This window comes from Equus przewalskii, chromosome 17 (genome assembly GCF_037783145.1).
Source record: "Equus przewalskii isolate Varuska chromosome 17, EquPr2, whole genome shotgun sequence".
NCBI lineage: Eukaryota > Metazoa > Chordata > Mammalia > Perissodactyla > Equidae > Equus > Equus przewalskii.
The window spans coordinates 35327193-35348095 of NC_091847.1; the positions used below are offsets into that span (position 1 = coordinate 35327193).

At 34.9% G+C, this 20903-nt stretch overlaps 1 protein-coding gene across 8 annotated transcripts in view; it reads left to right on the forward strand.

Moving 5' to 3' along the window:
• Positions 1-20903, forward strand: part of GALNT13 (polypeptide N-acetylgalactosaminyltransferase 13) — a 472802-nt gene that overhangs the window by 312206 nt on the left and 139693 nt on the right. For all 8 annotated transcript variants that reach the window (XM_070579812.1, XM_070579811.1, XM_070579819.1 and 5 more), the window contains one exon: positions 18109-18289. In XM_070579812.1, the coding sequence (XP_070435913.1) occupies positions 18109-18289 (181 nt within the window). The remainder of the gene's footprint in view (positions 1-18108; positions 18290-20903) is intronic.

Sequence of the window (20903 nt, forward strand, 5' to 3'; positions counted from 1 at the left end):
ACTTAGGCAAAAATCTAGTTGAATTATTTCTGTTAAGCCCTTTGCCTTTTTTTAAACTTAGGCAAATCGAAGCATAGTAGATTGTCTGTCAGTGTATAAAACTTGACTGTTTTTGTTTTATTTGGCTGGTCATGGAAACCAGACTATAATAGAAATATGTCCCATAAGTGAACTTAATCTAATGAAGTTCGTGTGTTATCCACAATTTTGGTGGAGATGGTTTTGTGGAACACTTTTCTTTAAATATGATAAAACACTTTTTTAATGTTAATAAAGAGATTTCTTAGCCTTTTTTCCCAGCTTTATTGAGGTATAATTGACAAATAAAAATTGTATATATTGGACATTTGTGACAAGATGATTTGATATAAATATACATTGTGAAAAGATTACCGCTATCAAGCTAATTAACACATTCATCACTTCATATAGTCACCTTGTGTGTGTGTGTGTGTGGTGATAACACTTAACATCTACTCTCAGCAAGTTTCAAGTATATAATACTTACTAACTATAATCACATACTATACACATCTCAGAATTTATTCATCTTATAAGTGAAGGTTTGTACAATTCATTAGCCTCTTTTTTAAAAAAAGCTAAGAGGTCGTAAACTGAGATCGTGTTCATGTATAGGCTCCGTAGAGAATGTAAGCCAATATTAATGATTCAGTCCAGCAAACTTCTCTCTGGTTACTTATTTGGTGCAAGGTGAACGTTAAACACTGAGAATAGCTGGAATTTTTAGCTTCTGTGCTTACAATAAGATTTTCTGGCATCTGGGCTACTACTTGGCCTTAAATTATTGTTTAAACATATCTCTTTATTCAAAGAAGGGCTTGTTTAATTGAAATCACAGAATAAAATGTCTCCAGGTAGGAGGTAACCGAGACATTGCTTCTAAAGACTGCGTCCTATCTACTATATGTATGTTTAAAGCATTAGGTGAGTAGGAACCATTTAGTGATATTTAATTAAGATATCTGTAGAGGACTCTATTTTCCAAAATTCATGTGTTAAAATTTTATTTTAAATGTTGACTGCAATAAATACCTAATTTCTTGTGTTCCCTTAGAAAAACAAATGAACAACTGGTAAATTAGACATTAACCAAACTTTAGGAGAATGTTAGCAAATGATAGCAGAACTTGTTTTGCTTTTAAAATTATAATAGCCTAAGGTTTGGTAATTTTGATAATTATCCCTCTTCATTAAAACTTTCTGGTTCAGAAAACCAGAAAATGAGAATACCTTTCTATTGGATAGTCATCAGTGTGATGCTTCTTCACCGTGGAAACATACTACATGCAGACATACTTATGGTTTTAGAAATATGAGCCATTATAGGAGACTTAGGTACACTAGAACTCGGATTAATCTCTGATTCTTTCTTACCTTCACTTACTGATCTATTAAAATGAATATTTTTTTGAAAAATAATTTTTTGGGTTGTCAGTACCACTCACAATTTTGTGCCTTCTGAGCTAATAACATTCACTGCTTCTTTTTCATGACCTCATAAAGTCTTATCATATGAGTGTTTCTCAGGAGAATGTAAATATATACCATATTTATCAGTCTGCGAATATACTCATGTAGTATCTAACCTATTCTGTCTCCTCTCTGCTTATTTTATCCATTTATCTATCTGTCTATCTAAATTTATGCATATGTGAGTCTATGTGAGTGTGAATAATTAAATATTCATGAAGACCCAGAATGTCTCTAGTAGCAGTTGTTGTAAAGAATATAATGTGACAATAAATATATGGATTTTAAAAGTTTACAGCAAATATGGCCTCTATTGCAAATGAGTGCTGAAGGGTACTCACCAGACATTCTGAAGGAATGAGACTCAGGTTATTAAGAGAATTAAGAAATTATGGAACCCTGAAAGATAGGTAGGAATCAAATGCATGAAAAAGAGGAAGAAATGGAATGAAAATGATATAAAAATACTAATGTGTAAAATATACGCTTTCATTTCCATTAATATATAAAGCAGAGATGAATGATATTTTTACAGGATTTATTCAGAAATACACACTGGAAATAAATTTTACTGGGTGATGACTCTCAGTTTTTGTTCCATCTTCTTGGATTAAACTACTGAATGGAAGTAAAGGTACATGAAAGAGACTCTATTGATTATGAACTATAATAAAAACATGTTTGACAATGCCGTTTTTTAAACAAATACAGGCTTGTTTCAAACATCCTAAGCAGAATTTCCCTGTATATAGCAATAAACCAGGTATACTTGACTTTTCAGTGAGTTTCAGTACATTAAGAGACCAACCATCTTTCTTACAGAAAAATATCTGAAATATCACCTATGGGAAACACTCTCCAATTCTGTCACTGTTTTCTGATCCTTCTCTGTTAATGCACAGATACCTCATATGCATCCACGTTAACTATAAAAATATTTATGATCCTTCCGATCCTAAATATAAAGGACTTCAATTTAACTGTCTGAATTTATGGTAATAAAGAGAGCTCTATGAAGAATGTTAATGTGTTCAGAATTATTGCACAGAGAAGTTTGACACCTTCTGTCATGGCCAAATTTTACTAAAGCCTCCCATTAAGTGTACTTAATCATACAAAATGGCTCTGAGAATTAGGGCAATTATCCTGCTGATTTACATTTGAAGTGCGCCTAAAATATCCTGATAATGAAATGTTTAACTTTCTTTTTATATCTAAATATGTGCTGCTGTGAATTGACTTTGAACTATTTATTTTATAAATTAAGATTCCATTTTTTCTTTGGAAAGGGAAAGAGAAAGTTAAAGTAAATAACTTCCAAAAATATTTCCAATTTTGAAATTTTAATCATCATTAATATATATATTGGATGTGAGATAAGCCTACCATTAAATTCAATAACGTTTGCAAATAAATTTAGTTCAGAGAATTTACAAATTAATCAAAAAATATTTCCTAGTAGTTGGGCATACAGAGGTGTAGAAGATGGACGCAGTCCCTGGTCTCATGGAGCTTCTGCTAGACGGAGATGATAGACAATAAGAGAGTGACCGGAAAAATAGTCTGTTAATTTCAGATAAAGATAAGTGCTTTGAAGAAAATCAAATGAGAGCTGGAGCACTGCATATGCTCAGAGTGGTCAGGGAAGACCTCTTAGAAAGCATTTTAGCTGAGACCAGATGGATGGTAAGAAGCCACCTGTGCAAGGATTTGCATGGGGGAACATTCAAGATAGATCATAATGCAAGATAGAGTAAATGCAAAAGACCCTAGGCAGCTATGAAATGATGGCTGAATTCTCTCATTCCAAGTTCATAGGATCACATATATCCTAAACTTTTGGAGAGGGAAAGCTTTCTTACTCAAAGGTTAAGAAATAATTTATTCTCTCAGAACAATGGTTGATCGATTTATTCAGCAAATAGTTAATATGTGCCTACTATGTACCACAAGCTCTGTACTAGGTACTAGAGATGTAGAAATGAACAAAACAGGCCAGGCTATGCTCTTTAGGAGTTTATTATTTGATGAGGCTTTACAGTTGAATAGCACTTCATAGAAATCTTTTACATGTATTATCATCATGGAGAAGCTTTTTCCCCCATAAATTTTGTTTTTCTCTTTAATGCATTTTGTAGTATTTGCATTATACTTCCGATTACCACTGTGTATCAGCCAGGTATCAATCTACCCTCATTTTACCCATCAATCAATATAAATATTTATATAGCTAGACTTGCACTAGACACTATGGATGGTAAATATACAAGATGAGGCTCTTGATCACAGTCAGTTTGGAGAGTACAATATGATCCAGGTATCATTTGAAGGTGCAGATAGATAGCACATTAAGTTCAAAGGAGGAAGAGATTTATGTGGTCTGGGGTAGTCAGGGAAGAATTTAGAAATTAAAAATTCAAGGATCTTTTAGAAGGCAGCAGAGGAGCAGGGGCTGGATACTGGCAAGCTCTAAATTTACAATCTGTCCTCTCGTGGTCCTCCTTTGTGTTTTGAGCCATACCCAAGTTTAGGCTGGAATATCTGATCCTCCCACCTTTTATTTTCCTCTTGAAAGTTACATGAATGAGGTATCACTAAACCATCAAATGTATATTTTGCAGAAGTAGGATTCAAGTGACAGAGTTGATGAAGTATCCATTAAAAACTCAAGAAATTGAACCTATTATTTTTGTACACCTATATTTGATCCCTTAAAAATTTCTAGGACAAAATTCCAAAACTGTTATTTCTATATATGTGCCTTCAGTCAAAATTAATGCATTCAAAATCAAATGCATGTACTCTTTATTAAAGAGCTAAATTTAAATCTCTATGGTAACTACTGCAATAAATGTGCAACAACTTAAGCTATGATTATACTGTCACAGTTAGTGAGGTCTATCTTAAGTACATGACTACCAATCATTTCACTGTTTTTCTAGTCAACCAGAAATGTAGTTTAAAAAGGAAGCCAATTATGAGATTTATTTAAATAAGGCTGAATGATTTCAGCAATAATGGATTCTGGATACAAGGAATGATTCTTTTGAGGATGTGAGACAATGTTGAGGGAAGAGTTTGATCCAACTGATCAGAATTTGAGTATTAAGTACCAATAAAACTGAATTTTAAGTACCATTGAAAAGGTAGTTGTAGATTTTTAAGATTACCTTTAAAAAATAAATCGAACTTAATAGTTTTTACTACATCTGCAAAAATTCAAATTTAATGAAGTAAAAATTCTTAAAATATTTTATTCAAACTAGCCACTAGTTTAGACTGCAAATATTCTAAAATTGAAATCAAAATATTGGTGCAGAATTATTAGCACTTCTTTATTGGCACCACAATGTGACTGAATACTAAAATATGTTTCTGCATTCGCTACTACACTGTCAAAGATTTGACTACATTTTTCTACTCATTTCATTAGTTCATAGTCCAGCAACATGCAGTCCCAATCTTGTGTTTTTTCCCTATTTTGATTGGTCAACCAAATTCTTTATTTATATTTTTAAATTCTGTATTTTACTTGGTCAACGAACTTTATAGTCTATATTTTTAACTGGTCAAACAAAGCCATTGGGTTTAAGCAATCACAACTTCTGGAATTCCTGAATTAAGATAAGAATCTATACATAAACTGTTTAAAAGCAAAGTGTGCCACACTAATCCTGTCATGATGTATTTGTATAGTAATTCGACCTGATAAAAGACGAGTGCTTCTTGATCATTTCTCTAGCCCTGCAAGAGAAGGCCCCAGGAACTACAAGCTTTCTTTTCTTATTTGAGGAACAAAATGGAAACTCTTGAATCTTTAAGGTCATGGAAAGTTAAAGGTGTACCTGAGGAAGTTGGAAATGTGTTGCAGAGTTGAGGCAAAGTATAAGGAAGTTGACAGATTTGAGAGTTAGCGTCACAGAATTTATAATTAAATGAGCATGTGAGAATGGATGAGTTTGCCAAGGAAGAAAATAGAGAGAGCAGAATAGCAAGGTATGTCCTTAGGTAGCACCTACCTTTAGGAGTGGGAGAAAAAAGAGAAAGTGATGCTAAGTCAAAGCTGTCAGAGAAGAACAAATATATGTAACAAAATCTTTGAAAGTTATGGTGATTGTCGACAGTGTCAAATGCCACAGAGAACTAAGGAAATAAGAATAATGAAAGCTCACAAAAACCTTGTGCACAGTTTCAGATGATGGAATCAAGATACTAGAATATAAGGTGTTAAGAAAATTGGACTGTGAAGATATGCAGAGAAAAGAAAAAAATTTTTAAGACGTTTCCCAGCAAATAGGAAAAAAATGCATAGTAACTTAAAGAGTAAATATGGTCAAAGTAATTACTTTATGTTTGCTATTTTTTTTTATTTTATCATAGGGGTAAAATAAAATGTAAGCTGATAGAAAGGATTAAAAAACCTAGGTGATATTGAAAATGAAAGAAGGGGCAACTGATGAGATAAACACTTACAGGTGCTAGAAGAATATTATAAAGATAATAATGTACATCTGTGCAACACTTTTTAGTGTAAAACAGTTTTAGACTTATTCCACTATGTCCTTACCAGAACACTGTGGATGAGTTGTTATTATTGTCTTATTCTATAACTAAAGATTTTGAGTCTTAAAAAAACTGTCATGTGGCTAGAAATTGGCAGGGATGAACACCAAACCCACATCCTCTGCTCCCAGTTGAGTACTCTTGTGTTCTGAGTTCAAGATCCCAAAGGTTTAACTCTGGAGGGGAGAGTTGACTCTCTTTCCTAAAATGGAAAGAAGAAACTAAGGCTACAGGAGATGTTTAAAGATGGAAATGAATAGAAAGTCAGGTCACCTGTTCTTGAGCTCAAGACAAGTGGAAAGCAAAGGATTATCTACGGAGAAGATAAGATTGATATTGAGGCTTGATAAGAGGAGAAAGTTTTGGATTAAACACAGCTTCTTCAGCAAGCATTTGAAGGAGCATTGATGTTCTTTATGAAACAAGCTTTAAATGTCACAAGAATGACATCTTGCAATTCTAATGCAACAGAGACGAGGAAATTATCTTCACTGTGCTTTAAGCATCATATCTGGAGAAATACATTTTATACTGCATTCTCCTTGTTTGTGACTGATAAGTCAGCCAAGTAACATGCCAAAGGTTGCTCTTTTGTGGTTATTTCTTTACTCTTCTTCTAAAGTGTAATGTAACCTACACTGACTACTACCAACTTATTTTTAAAAAAATCAAAAACTGTCAGAATATTACTTTCCTTCACAGTGGGTTTTGTGGCTATTTGTGGTGAGCACTGGGGGTGATATCAATATGGATATTTTTATATGTTTCACATTTATCTCACTAAACATTTTACAGCAAAAAAAAGATGCCTATGAGATGATTTGGAGAAGGGAATCATAGTTTTCCATTGATGGCATTAGAGTTTTATAGGTGCTTCCTAAGGAAAGTATTTATCTGAAGTAAAACTTAGAACTTCCTATAAAAATGTCTCAGGTCATTGACAAGAAACAAAATTTCTCTAGCTGATTAACAACCAGGAAATGAAAAATCTGTCCATGAAGGGGTTACATTTTGGGTGAGTACCTCTTAAAAACAATCCTTTCCTGGTAGGCATGAGAGACTACTCTTCAACTGTCAAATGCAAACCGATGCCTGGACTTTAATATGCCCAGTTCTAACTCTCACAGCTAGACTGGCCTGTGAGCTACTTGAAGACAGAGAGCCATGTTTTATTATTTTTTCTCTATGCTCCAGAGCCCAGCATGGTGCTTGACACAAAGTCAATGGCTAGTATATATTTGCTGAACACATGCCAGCCAAGTCCTGAGGGAAAATTCTTGAGAGGAGAGAGGTCATTTGCTCTCCTCAAATTTATTACAGGGACTTACATTTGAAAAACACTTGACCACTCTACAAGTTATATAGGAAATTTCATTTAAACTAAAATGCTGTAGCTGCAATGCGGTGAGGTGGACAGTTTACAGATAGAGAAATTGACTAACTGAAGGATAACTCTTTCTGAGGTACCAGATTTTCATCCCCTACCCCATCCAAGTTCTTTTTAAGTATCTCTGGCAGCCGTAAAAAAGCAGGAGATGTTGTCACACACTGCAGCTGGGTACCCAGGTGGTCTGCTGATATTCAAAGGGGACTGTTCTGGCATGAATTCTAGGGCAGCATCACGCAGCTGTCATGAGCTGCTTTGTGGCTAGAAGCAGCAGATGTTACTGATATCTGACAGGCCGTCAGATCATCAGACATGGGAAGACATCAATGTAAAATGCAAAATATTTGACCCAAATATCATTTAATAAATCATGGACCCTTTCCATCCAGTTCTCAAAAATTTCATCTACATACAATTTTTGCACAGTTGAGATTTATTCATAGGACTAATTGTATAATAATGAAAGCACAAATTCCAGTAATTCTACTTTGGTCTTAGCTAATATTCCTCTAAATGCACTGAAAATACTTTTAAAACCTCTAGCATTTATCACACTTTAAGATTATTGATTGATTACTGAAAGATGAAAAAGTGTGATTCTATCACATTATTTCTTGTGTTCTTTTTTTTCATGAATTGTCTGCTTGTGACAATGTATGCTAATAAAAAAACTAATACTGTTTTTGTAAACATGAAAAGCTAGGCACTGACTTTCTTAAGCAGAATCACCTTATATTATGCAGGATTTTCAACACCTGGTTGGCTGCTTTATGTTCTTCATTTCTTGCTTGCTCTACTCATGTATGTCATTTAAGCAGAAAATGGAAGACTTCCCATAACACAATCAGGACTATGTGTTGCTCTGTTGATCTAAAGGAGAATTGGGAATTTCCACAATATCAGCAGTCCTAATAAGATGTGGAATAATGACAAGTAACAATTCTCCTGATGCCAGGAAATACAGTGGCCATAATGTGTAGGAATTCTGAAGGTCAGAAAGCTCCAAGGCAAAGAAAGTTGTTGAGAGGCAAAAAGTGATAGTAGAATGTACATTACAAAATGTTGGCATGTGTATATTGGAGATATCTCCACTATTCATTTTAACTGCTGGGAATGAGTGTTCATCTTGGAAAGAAGTGGGAAATAAGGTTAAAAATAATCCATCTGTGACTACAACCACCTCACCATACCTCCGATACACACTGGTTCCTACACATATTGTCTCAGTTCCATTTCAGAACTGTTCCTCCACTTCACAAATCACAAGTGTAAGCATACCTTTCTGTGTTTCTGCTCTCCTTTTTTTCCTCTTTCCCTTTCTAGTACCCCTCTCACCCCTCAACCCCCAAGAGTCACTTGATAAGTTTTTGGCAAAGGAGAAAGATAAACTGGGTTGGGAGACTTCCCTTAAAGAAACTTATTTCAGGATTAACATGGGAAGTCCTTCAGTAAATAAGTAGGTATAAAAGGCTCCATTTTGAATTTGGGGCTTTCAAGAGGTTCATTTCTAAGTTAAGATGAAAGTACTTTGTAGGAAACTGCTTGATAACAGATATTTTAGAAGCAAATTTATGGCATATATGAAATGATATAGAGTCAACTTAGAATTTTCTACATTTAATGCCAATGTGAAAATAAAATTTTCAGAGTACTCTAATGTATAGCTATATCTTGAAAAATTCTCTTGGAAAACAAAAGTACTTTTGTGTCTTCCCTTATTTTTATACCATTTGAAGCTTTTCTAAAATACAGGAACTCCCAAATCTAAGGGAAGAAACACATCAATTGCCTCATAATAAGTTTTACAGTGTCATCTCTCATACTTTCTCTTGTTCAGAGAATGGTATTTGTACCGTGTACTTCTAACACAACTAAAGTAAAGTAAGCTTGCCTAAGGAAGAAATGTTAATTAAAGTTTTGGAGACTTTTTTTTTTTTTTAAGATTTAATTTTTTTCCTTTTTCTCCCCAAAGCCCCCTGGTACATAGTTGTATATTCTTTGTTGTGGGTCCTTCTAGTTGTGGCATGTGGGACTCTGCCTCAGCGTGGTTTGAGGAGCAGTGCCATGTCCGCGCCCAGGATTCGAACCAACGAAACACTGGGCCGCCTGCAGCAGAGCGCGCGAACTTAACCACTCGGCCACGGGGCCAGCCCCAAGTTTTGGAGATTTTTATCATTTCTATCTGAAAATCTGATCTCTAAAAGTGATCATTTACTCTATACAAAGAGATTAATGTGAATCCTGGAAATCTGGAAGGAGAAAATTTAGCCATTATCAACCTCACTTTCTTTTCTTTTACCTATGAACTTTCTGAAGACTCTTAAGATTAAGTGACTTTCCAAATTCTACAGTTTGTGTTTAAGTCAAGAATTCAGCTTTCCTATTTCAAATCTAATGCTTTCTTCTCTTTTCATACAAATGAGAATTCTGTCTTAAAAAAACCATTAAATTATCAAGGAATGAATAGATTCCTCAGGCATGTTGAATCTGTGATCTCTGGCAACCCAGATGAGCACTTAAAGCCCTCAGCAGTTTGGTGTACAAGAGTCCTCATCTTGAGATGTTATGACATATCAGGATATGACTCCAGCTCTAGAGACCTCTTCTAGATCACATAAATCTCACCATTATACTGTGAAGTGAAAACGAGGCCAAGAATCAAACCAACCAATTAACGAAGACGTTCCCCCAATAAGAATAACCAATAACTAACAAGTTTCATGTCAAGAATGAATAGAAAATGTTTACTGAACCCCTGATAATTACCCCTTTTGAATACTGACATCCATGACTCTTCTGTTTGTGCCAACTTATCAAGGATCATACTGCCTCCAGGAACTCAAGGAAGGCTCTTTTAGACTTTATTTCAATTGCAAGAATTAAAAGATTTGTCATCAGTCTACTTGAGCATATATAAACAAAGTGGAGAGTTGAAGTGCAGACAGGGATTATTTGAAACAAATGATAAATATAGAATGAAATATTTTGAAACCTGAGTCATCAGTACCTTGTTTCAGTTCTCCCTTTGCCAGAACTAAGAAAATAATAGCTTTTGTTCCTACTTCCATTTAACGATAGATACATTTTGTGTACACTGTGTAATTTTCCAGATTTTCTTGTATCAATATTAATAGATCAATCAGTCAATCACTGTGTGTTGAATACCAATATGAGCTAAACATTTTTTTAAACTTTGCAAACACTGATTTAATGGCATTGTAAAATTCTGATTTTTTTTCCCATTATATGTGAATTTTACCAATTTCATGAAGTGAAACATGGATGCTTCTTCTCAAAGCGATAATAATGTGGGTGGAGAGATAAGACTAATATGTATATTTATATACAAACACATAAATATACATACACACACACACACCAACATTTAACAAGATCACAAACTATATAGAATTGAGAGCTAAATGGGGTGGGTTGGAAGAGAGATAAGTAGTAAATGTTATGAGTCATTGAAAACTGAGATCAATGAAAGCTAGTATGGTTAAGGACTGTTTACCAGAAGAAAATGTAAGTTGGACCTAGTGGGGAGACGTTATGGATAAGGGAGAGTATATACATTAATTCTTAATTTTAATTCCCCAAATTATGCCAAGTTATTACATGTCTCTTTATTTCAGTTGCCATCACTCTGGACAAAGTCATTATCATATCTTTCCTAGATTATTGCAAGAACCCCTTAATAAATGTCTCCTATTTGCTCCATTCCAATCCATTTTTCACATAAAGGCCAAGTATCTTTATGCTCACTGGTTTGCCTTAATCCTCACAACAAGCCTCCGAGGTAGATTCTTCTAGTCTCATGTTATTACCTGAAACCTGAAGCAAAGAAAGATGAAGTAACTGAGTTCACCCTGCTACCCTGCTAGTACATGGAAGAGCTAGGATATGCTCTCAGGAACCAGAGCCTACACACTCACGACCCTTGCACTGTGTGGCCTCCATGCTGTACTATTGTTTTTGTTGTTACTACGACCATATTAAACAATGACTTTGTGCCAGAGATAGTATATGTGTGGGATGGGGATGAGGGGATAAAGATTAGTACAAAAACAAGCAGCTGCACAAATCTGGCACAACAGCTGTAAAATTAGAAACAATAGTAGCACCAGAACTGAGATTGCAAATTGGAGCTTATGAAGTTTATGAACCTTAATTAAAATGCCACTGATGGAGGTGCCAAAAAACATGAAAAGAATAATGTATGTTAGTTAATTGTCTTCTAGCTGGGGGAAGAAAATCAAGTAGCTAATCAAATAAGCAATGGGCATTTTACATTTTACATTTTGATTAATAACCTTCTCTACCATCAAAAGACTCATAAAAATATCTGAGAACGAAGACAGGTAACTAGCTAGCTTCAGTCCTCTGTGGGTAAAAGGACAGTCTATATCTTATAAATGGTCAAATTTACCATTTGAGACATAGAAAGAGACATAGTAAACAAATATTAATCTGTTAGAAGTCTAGAATAACAATCAGCTATGCTCAATGATACAAAGTACTTCGGACATCAGGTGTTTGTGTGGATGAGACATCATGTTTTCTTCACTTTATACTTTTTGTTCAGACAGTGTAAAGTAATTTCAGAGAACAGAATGTAATATTCTAACTTGAAACTAATTGGCCATTCTTGTAAACTCCTCACTGTACCCTTAGACATTGATATTGCAATGCCAGAAAAAGGCAAAATTCACAAAGATTTAAATAAAATATTTTTTAAGAAGCAAGAATAAGCTGATAATGTACAGATGTTGATTTCCCTGAACAACAACAACAATAAAAGTAATATACAGATAACATTTCACTTCTTCACATATTGTCCAGCACGGTGCTTGATGCACACAGTCTCATTAGGGTCTTAGGAGGTAGTTATTATTATCCCTGTTTTCCAGTGGAGAGGTTAAGGCCTTGAAGACTTAAATAATTTTCACAAGTTTAACTAGATAGTAAGTGATGGAGCCACTAGGAAAATTCTATTTGCTTATTTCGAAAACTTAAGGACTATGTCATACTCTTCTTTCTTCTTTATTTTCATTTTTCCTTTCTTTTTTCCATCTTTCCGAAATATTTATTGGAAGTACACTAAGGGAAGTTATCATGGTAGTCATTGAGGACTCGAGTTAATTTATGTTCTTTCCACTTTAACTGTATAGTTTTCTGGAAACAGTTTATTTTTAATTCTTTCACAGTACCCAAGTGTCTACTAAGTACACAGTAACTATGATTAATTAAATGTTTTGCTTTTACATTAACTAAGTATTATCATGTCCAGAAATTAGCCTAATTAATACATAATGTTATGCATTCCTACCTTGATCTTTTCATTTTCATGCAAATTTGGGGGACAGGCTTTACCTAGGAAATGCAATATGAATGTTTATCCACACAATCTAGGAGCACAGATGGCAATGGGAGAAGCAGTCACTTTATCCCAGGAATCAGTAGACTGTAGCTTACGAGCAAAACACAGACCAATATGAGTTTTGGAACAGTTACCTCTAGTTCTATTATCTCTCCTAAATATACTTGAGAACTGCCTAGATCTGTGAGAATCAAAATCAGGGACAGGTTTTCCTTCTGTCTTGTAAATCAACAACCGTTATTGTGTTATGCCTGTACATGTACACACAAAATCTCATTGCAAGTTGGGAGGACAACCAAAAATCAGCACTTTCATATATCCATTTTCATATATTCTCACCTTTGCATATTAGCAGGGAAAGGAGTGAAAGAAAAGACCATTGCAACCCTGCTTTTAAATGATTTCACAGTAGATATTGTTCTCTTTTCTGTGTCCATGTTCAGAGCATAGAACCCATAAGCTTACAAACCAGGGTATGGCCAAGAAGCGGCAGAGGAGAAGTAAAGTGCCCTCACTTACACAACCACAGTGCTAATCCACATTTTCAAGGAGGCAAATTTGGGAACCCTGAGGACAACTGTCAATTACTGGTTTATATGCAATAGGGCTTATCATATAGTGAATTTAGTGGGGTACAAACTTAAAATGGTTTGATTTTTTTTCTCCAATCATTGCTTCATGTTCTGAAGAATATTCCTTTCCAGTTCTGATGTGATTTAGGATAGATTCTATAACTTTCTGGTCACTTTCAGTTGTTAAAAATGCTAGAAATGTTCAGTTTAAAGCTTTGATTTCATAAGCAATACATAGCTCACATTCGGTTCTCTCTTTAGGCCCATGCTGATAGAAGCTCTTAGAATGGGAAAGGGCAGGGTTTTCTGGGCTGCTACTCCCCCAGTGTATAGAGTCAAATAGGAGGGCTAAAGAAATGGCAGGTCTTATCTGATATCACGTTTTATGATGGCTACCTGTTGTTGGCTCAATATGGTTCCACATGCTACTAGTGGCCTCCATCCATATGATGGTCTTCTATACACAGTTTCATTGTTTTCTTAAAAGTGTTCTCAGCTCCACCTCCTATCCCTGCTGTCACCCGAGGGCCTTTTGTAGGCAGAAATCTTAGTTTCTCTCTCTTACCCTGTAAGGTCTCCAACTGTCTTTCTTAATGGTATATCTCATTGCTGAGCTGCCATATTGCTAGTGCCACAGCTCATTTTTTCTCCTCTCTATTCCATGCTTTATAGAGTTTGGAAGACCACTGAAGTCTTGTTCAGTTGTCCCCAAAGACCACTTCCTCCCAGGGTCACTGCATCACTAGACCTGTAAATTCTGCTGGAACAAGCTATTCAATAAACCTCAACCCACCTTCAAGATTCTTTAGCCCAGAAGTGGTCCCCATTTTACTAGGGTCATGTTCTTCCCCACACGTGAAGCTTTCCTCAAACTCACTCACCACATTCTGTTATGTTCTGATGGCAGCACCACGACACTCTGCTGATTTTACTGCTCAGCAAGTATTTAGCAGAGAATGAAATGCTAGTCTCTCCTTCATTTATTACTTCCCCTATATGGCTTGGATGAGGGAAGAAAGAAGCTCTTCATTCATGCCTCATCCATAGAAGAGGAGGGAAAGCTCTATCACTAACACTGCATTCTGTATAATAAAGAGAAGATCTTCAATTCCCTCTCAAGTATAACATGTCAAATGATATTTCTTCTGAATTTTGGGTACCCTGCCAATGGCCTGGTCACAGTACAAATACCTGAATACTTTACTGAATCATGTTTGTAAGAGAGATAGTGTGAGTTTGGCTAAATGGTTACCTTGAGAACACGTTAAAAATTAAGATCGTATCATTTGGCAACCTTGTTTGTCATAAACCATCGACCATTCCTAATGTTTATTTGTTGTGTTGTGACCTTCAAAGAACTCCCACAATTCCCAAGGCATGTGGAACAGCAGTCGCATATCATTTTACTAGACTACTCTGCCTAGGTTAATACTGAAAATATTTTCTTATAAAATGCAATTTAAAATCCCCCCAAATATGTCCAATTTAAATCTCATCATTCTGCTAAGGATGCCTTGTTTTATGATAATCTTGGTAGTTGATTTTGAGTTGTCCATTCTTTCATTCAACCAACATACATGACACTATGTCACAAGCACTGGGCTTGGCTCTTGGAGTTTAGCAATGACTAGACACCTCCCATGCCCTTTTAGAATCTACATTCTAGTTGAGGAAAAAAGTGCATAGCTAAACAAATAAGTAAATTGCAAATTGTGATAAGCAAGGAAGTAAATAAACAGGGTGCTATTAAAGAAAATAACTAGGATGGGGCACTTTAAATATGGCATTTGGAAAGCTCTCTCTCATGGGTGGTGTTTTAGCTGAGATGAGAAGTATGGGAAAGAGGCAGTCAGGTGAAGGGCAAACAGAATTGTATTCTAGGTATAGGGAAAGCATGTGTTGAGACTTTGGTGTGTGAAAGAGAGTATGAGAACTGTTATTTTAGGAAATGGCAGAGGGCCAATATCACCAGTGTTTATTGACAAAGAGAATCATGTAGGGTCTTAGAGGCCCTGCTGAAGGATTTTGTTTATATTCACAGTGCGATGGGAAACCACTGAAGGATTTAAGCAGTGAAGTAAAATGAAATGATTAATTTTTAAAAAGACCACTCTGATTTCTCAGTACAAAACAAATTATAGGAGAGCAACAGTGAAAGCAGCAAGACAATTAAGAGTATTGCAATTGACAGACAAGAGATATCAGTGATTAGGACAAGGATGGTAGCAGTGGAGACGGAGAGAGATGGATATCCTGAGAATTATATTATAGATAAGACCACCAGGATTTGTACTAGAGTGAACATAAGTGATGAAAGAAGAGGGGAAATCATTGATGACTTCTATGGTTTTGGGGGGGATTTTTGTTTTTGCTTTTGTTTTTTAGGATTGACCACCTGGGTGAATGGTGGCACCATTTATTGTTAATTTTTAAAAAAGACTGAAATAAAAGAAAATAAGACCTGGCTGACAAGATTGGAATGAATCAACAAGTCTACTTCAGACATGTTTATTTGGATGTCTCTGAGACATGCAAGAGGTGGTATCAAGTAGATGTTTGGATACACAAGTCTGGATCCCAGAGGAGAAGTCTGGGCTGAGACATCACCGTTGAGGCTGTGAGATTCAGACCATATGTAAAGTAATAAGAACAAATAAGACCACCTAGAGAATGAAGAAAGAAAGATGAAGGCCAATATTTATACAGAAATTTAGGATGAAAATGTATAAACAGTAAAGTAGTAGGAAGGAAAGCAAGAGAATCCAAGAAAGGAGTCTCCTAGATATTCATCAATGGAAAAATTTGTGATTTTCACCATGGCAATTTGGGGGGAGTTGCAGAAATAAACAGCATTTCATAATGAGTAGATGTATGAAAATTGAGGAAGGGAAACAACATATATCAATAAAAATTTTATGTTAGTTTGCAGTAAAGGGAAACAGAAAAATGAGATATGTTGGATGGGAATATGGACTAACGGATGGTCCAAAGGGACCAAGTTTTTGTTGTGTTTTGTAACTTTTTTTGTTTATCTGGTTTTTTAATTGATTTGAAATATAGGAGATATTATGTGAGGATAGACATAATCTAGTAATGAGGGAAATGATTGATGGTTCAGGAGAAAAGAGGAGGACCAAACCAGTGAAGTCCTTAAGACGGACTTAAGGGGTATGACCTAGACTGACATACAAGTATTGATTTGTCTTTGATAGGGGAAGGATCAACTTCCTGCACTTTAATAGGAAGGAAGAATGTAAAGATGTGTGTAATTACAAGAAGGTTTATAGATTTCAAGCTAGAAAGATGAGAAAGTTACCAATCAATTAAATACTTTGATTATTAAAGAATGAATTATCCTATCTTTTGGGGGAATGGTGATTTCCATTCTTTTTTATTGCTCCATCATTTCAGTGTTGGATTTGAACCCCTTTTCTGTTAGCATTGCACTGTTGAAACAATTAGAAAATGAGAAAGAATAGATTGCACATGTAATACACAAACCATTGTTGATGAATATAACTTGCTATTTAGCATCTTTCGTCTTCTGGTTACAATGAACGTCTCTTACTGCTACCGAAGCCCAGTAGCAGCCCTCTTCTAAGATGGATGTTACTTGAGGGATCAATTGGAGAAAACTTTATCTTTCAAAATAAGCAACTCTCCTTAAAATAAGAACAATGTTAGTTGTAGTATAAAACCAAGCCCTTCTAATTACATGTAGTGATAACTATGACTTTTATTTATTGGGATAAAAAACCTGTAGCATATATGTAGTATATTACATGTATGTAATAAATATATATATAAGTGTGTACAGTACATGTGTATATAGTACCTGTGTATAACATATATATGACATGTTATATATATATGTAACATATATAACACACATGCTATTAGTATAACCTATTGCTATACAATATAATTGTATAGAAATAAATGTTTTATGAATACTTAATACCTAGCCTCAGCTGCACAGTGAATCTGGGACACCAAGAAATATATGGTATATGTTTTCCAAGAGTTCATAGTTTTAATGGAGAGAGAGTGAAGTAAACAATGGCTTGTAAAACAGTGTAGTTTGTTCTTTATGAAAGCGTGTTTAAAGTACAAAATTCACACGACACTAAGTCACCCTACAGAGTTCCCTAGAAGAAATGATCTTGGAGACGGACTTTGAAGGATGTGTACATGTTGAGCAGATGTAAAGGAGTTCCGGCACATTTTAATATGAATGATAACATATCCCAAGGCATAAGATACAGGGGATATTGGACAACTGAGAATTAATGGTCATTTAAAATTTCAGATGGATGGAGTATAGTAGGTTGATTTTTCTCCATATCAAATTTAGTTATTGACCATGGCATTTAACAGGTACAAATTCCTTCATTCATAGCAGATTTTGGTACCAAACGTCCATTAAATAACAGATTAGAAACTGAAAATTAGGTAGTCTAATAAGAGCATATGAAAATAATTACATCTTACTTGCATAATTCCAATGCTACAATATTTGAATATATCAAGCTGTTCCAAATTAGAATCCTTTGCCAAACCTAGAGTATGCTAGTTCTAAATTTTGCATCCATTTGATGTTTTCTTGAACCATGTAAGATCTGAAGATTTGGCCTTCGTTAACCTCAGTTGCTTCTCGGGCAATATGACTGCATTACCTACAAGGATTGCTATACAACAGTTGCTCTTTTTCCCAGATTTGGCAGTGTGGAGGCTCACTGGAGATTGTGACTTGCTCCCATGTTGGTCACGTTTTTCGGAAGGCGACTCCATACACGTTCCCTGGTGGCACTGGCCATGTCATCAACAAGAACAACAGGAGACTGGCAGAAGTCTGGATGGATGAATTTAAAGATTTCTTCTATATCATATCCCCAGGTAAAGAATTCTGACATTTTCCTTCCTAGGCAGGGAAAAATAAAATTTTAAACATGCTGAATATGTGTTTTGTTATGGCTCTTATTCGACTGCTTAAAATAAAATGTTGTTTATCACCATAATATTGCAGAAAATTGTGTTTGAGAAAGTTATACTAGGAAGTCAATTTTCACCTAAAATGAAAAAGACTATGCTTACCTCAAATCCCTAAATATTCTTTTTTATTTGCTTATTTTTCGGCACAAGCATGGTTCTAGAAAAACAGAGCAAGCAATACACAGAGAGATCCAAATTTAATTAACATGTATGAGCCCAATTCAAGAAAAAAATTTTTTTGAGAGCAATAAGCCTTTATTTCCTTGTTTCACAAATAAAGCTGGCTAAGTTGGTAAGAAATTTTGTTAATATTTAAACAGAGATGTTTTCTACTGCCTTATTTTCTTAAATATCTGAGTAGGGAAAGATTAAATGATTTCCTACAGAAACAAGATGGAAAATTATGCACATATTAAAACTTATATCTTTAAAGAGTGTAATGACTAGTAAATTAGTCATCAAAAGATATGTGAAAAAGCATAATACGGTACAATAAAATGTTATCCTACTTTAGTTACATCGAAGGATAGACATGGAAATAGAAGTAAATGTAGGCTATCACTGGGTGGCGGGATTATGAGTAATTGCTTTCTTTTCCTTATCCTGTTCTGTATTTTCTAAATTTTCTTGATAAAACATTTATTTTTAAAAATTTATAAGGAATTTAAAAAACAGATAAACTTTAATAAAAAATTTAAAAAAATATTTTAAAAGTCAATAAAAGAGAAAAAAGTAAAGCATCGTGAGAAAAATCCTATTACTGGGTGTGTGATTATGAGAGATCTCATTCTTTAGAATTTTCTAGAATTTCTCCAACAATTATATTACTTATTTAAAAAAAGAGAACGTTTGATACATTACATTGTCTTTTAAGAAAAAAAAGATGTTGTGAGAAGATATAAACAAGAGGAGGACACAGGGTTGCCTTCATGATCTCAAAGTCTAGACAAAGAGACCAAAACATAAATTAATAAAACAAGAATTCAACTGTAGGGCTGGCCCGATGGTGCAGAAGTTAAGTTCGCATGTTCCACTTTGGTGGCCCAGGGTTCGCTGGTTTGGATACTGGGTGTGGACCTATGCCCTGCTTGTTAAGCCATGCTGTGGCAGGCGTCCCACATATAAAGTAGAGGAAGATGGGCACGGATGTTAGCTCAGGGCCAGTTCTTTTCAGCAGAAAGAGGAGGATTGCCAGCAGATGTTAACTCAGGGCTAATCTTCCTCAAAAGAAAATAAATAAATAAATAAGAATTTAACTGTATTGATAAAATAACTTTTAATGTTCTACTTTTGATAGTTTATGTGTAGGCCTTTTGGTCATCAATGTTATTATTATGTAACCCATAAGGACAACAACAAAAATCCATGCCCACATCCTCTTTTCTATGTTATAATCTATTACATGGCCTAGAAAAACGAGTTTGGGTTCTAATTGACATGCTTTGATTTCTGAAAGTACGTATAAGGCAATGAAAACTGTTCTTTTCATTGGGGAGTGAGCTGTATCAATTTTCTTATTAAGATCCAGCACTACTCTATAGAAAAGAAAAATTGAGAGCAATGCATGTGTAAATGTGTGATTAGGAGAAGGACTTTTCCACATGTTTTCAAGCCTCTTGTATGTCAAGAAGCTTTTGTCAGGAAAACTGTTTCACGCATAGACCTATTTCTCTTTACAGTAGAAAACCACTCCAGATGTTCACAGAGTTCAGTTCAGCAAGAGCATATAAAATTCTCAGTGAGGCAGTGACATTTATATAACCCTTTCATTTTCTTCTGATGATTCTTTCTGAATTCAAATCATTACCTGTAGAAATATATATGCTCAAATATGAAGAAAAGAGTGATGGAAAAAAGAAATGTGTTATGTGTGATTATATGCAATGCACATTCAGGAATATAAGTAATTGAGAATAACTGTAACTATATGTATTATAGTCACTCTTGATGAATATTATTTGTAAAAAGTGATGTGTTAGTCTTTTGTATAACTTCCTATTGAGTAAAAGAGGCAGATAAATAGTAGAATCATTTCTCAAATTGTAATGAAATGACAAGCTTTCGAGTTTAAAGGATGGAAAGAATGCCTGCTATCTGCAACTAATGACTCTATGTTGCTCAAAGGGGACTGTCTGTGTATTCTGGAAAGGGTAGTTTTACATCGCAATAAATATCGTTTGGAAGGTTATTGTTCTTATAAAATTGGTTCATTTAAATCCAGAAAGGTACTTTGTAAAGCAGAAAAAAGGGCATTTGGGGAATATGCTGAAAATATCTAGGAAGTTCCTAAGGGGCATTTTTGCTTCCATGTGTCTCAGGGACAGTCAGCATTGCTGAGCATGGAACCTGCCTGCTGTAGGGTGGGCAATAAGAGAAAAACAAAAACAATAAATTGCTTCTCAGTGGCACAGGAAGGAGGAAGTAATCGGAAACTAGAGTTGGATGCCTAAAAACAGTTCTAGCCCTGGGCAGGTTTCAGATCATCCAAAAACAGATAAAGTGGGTTGCATTGGGGAAG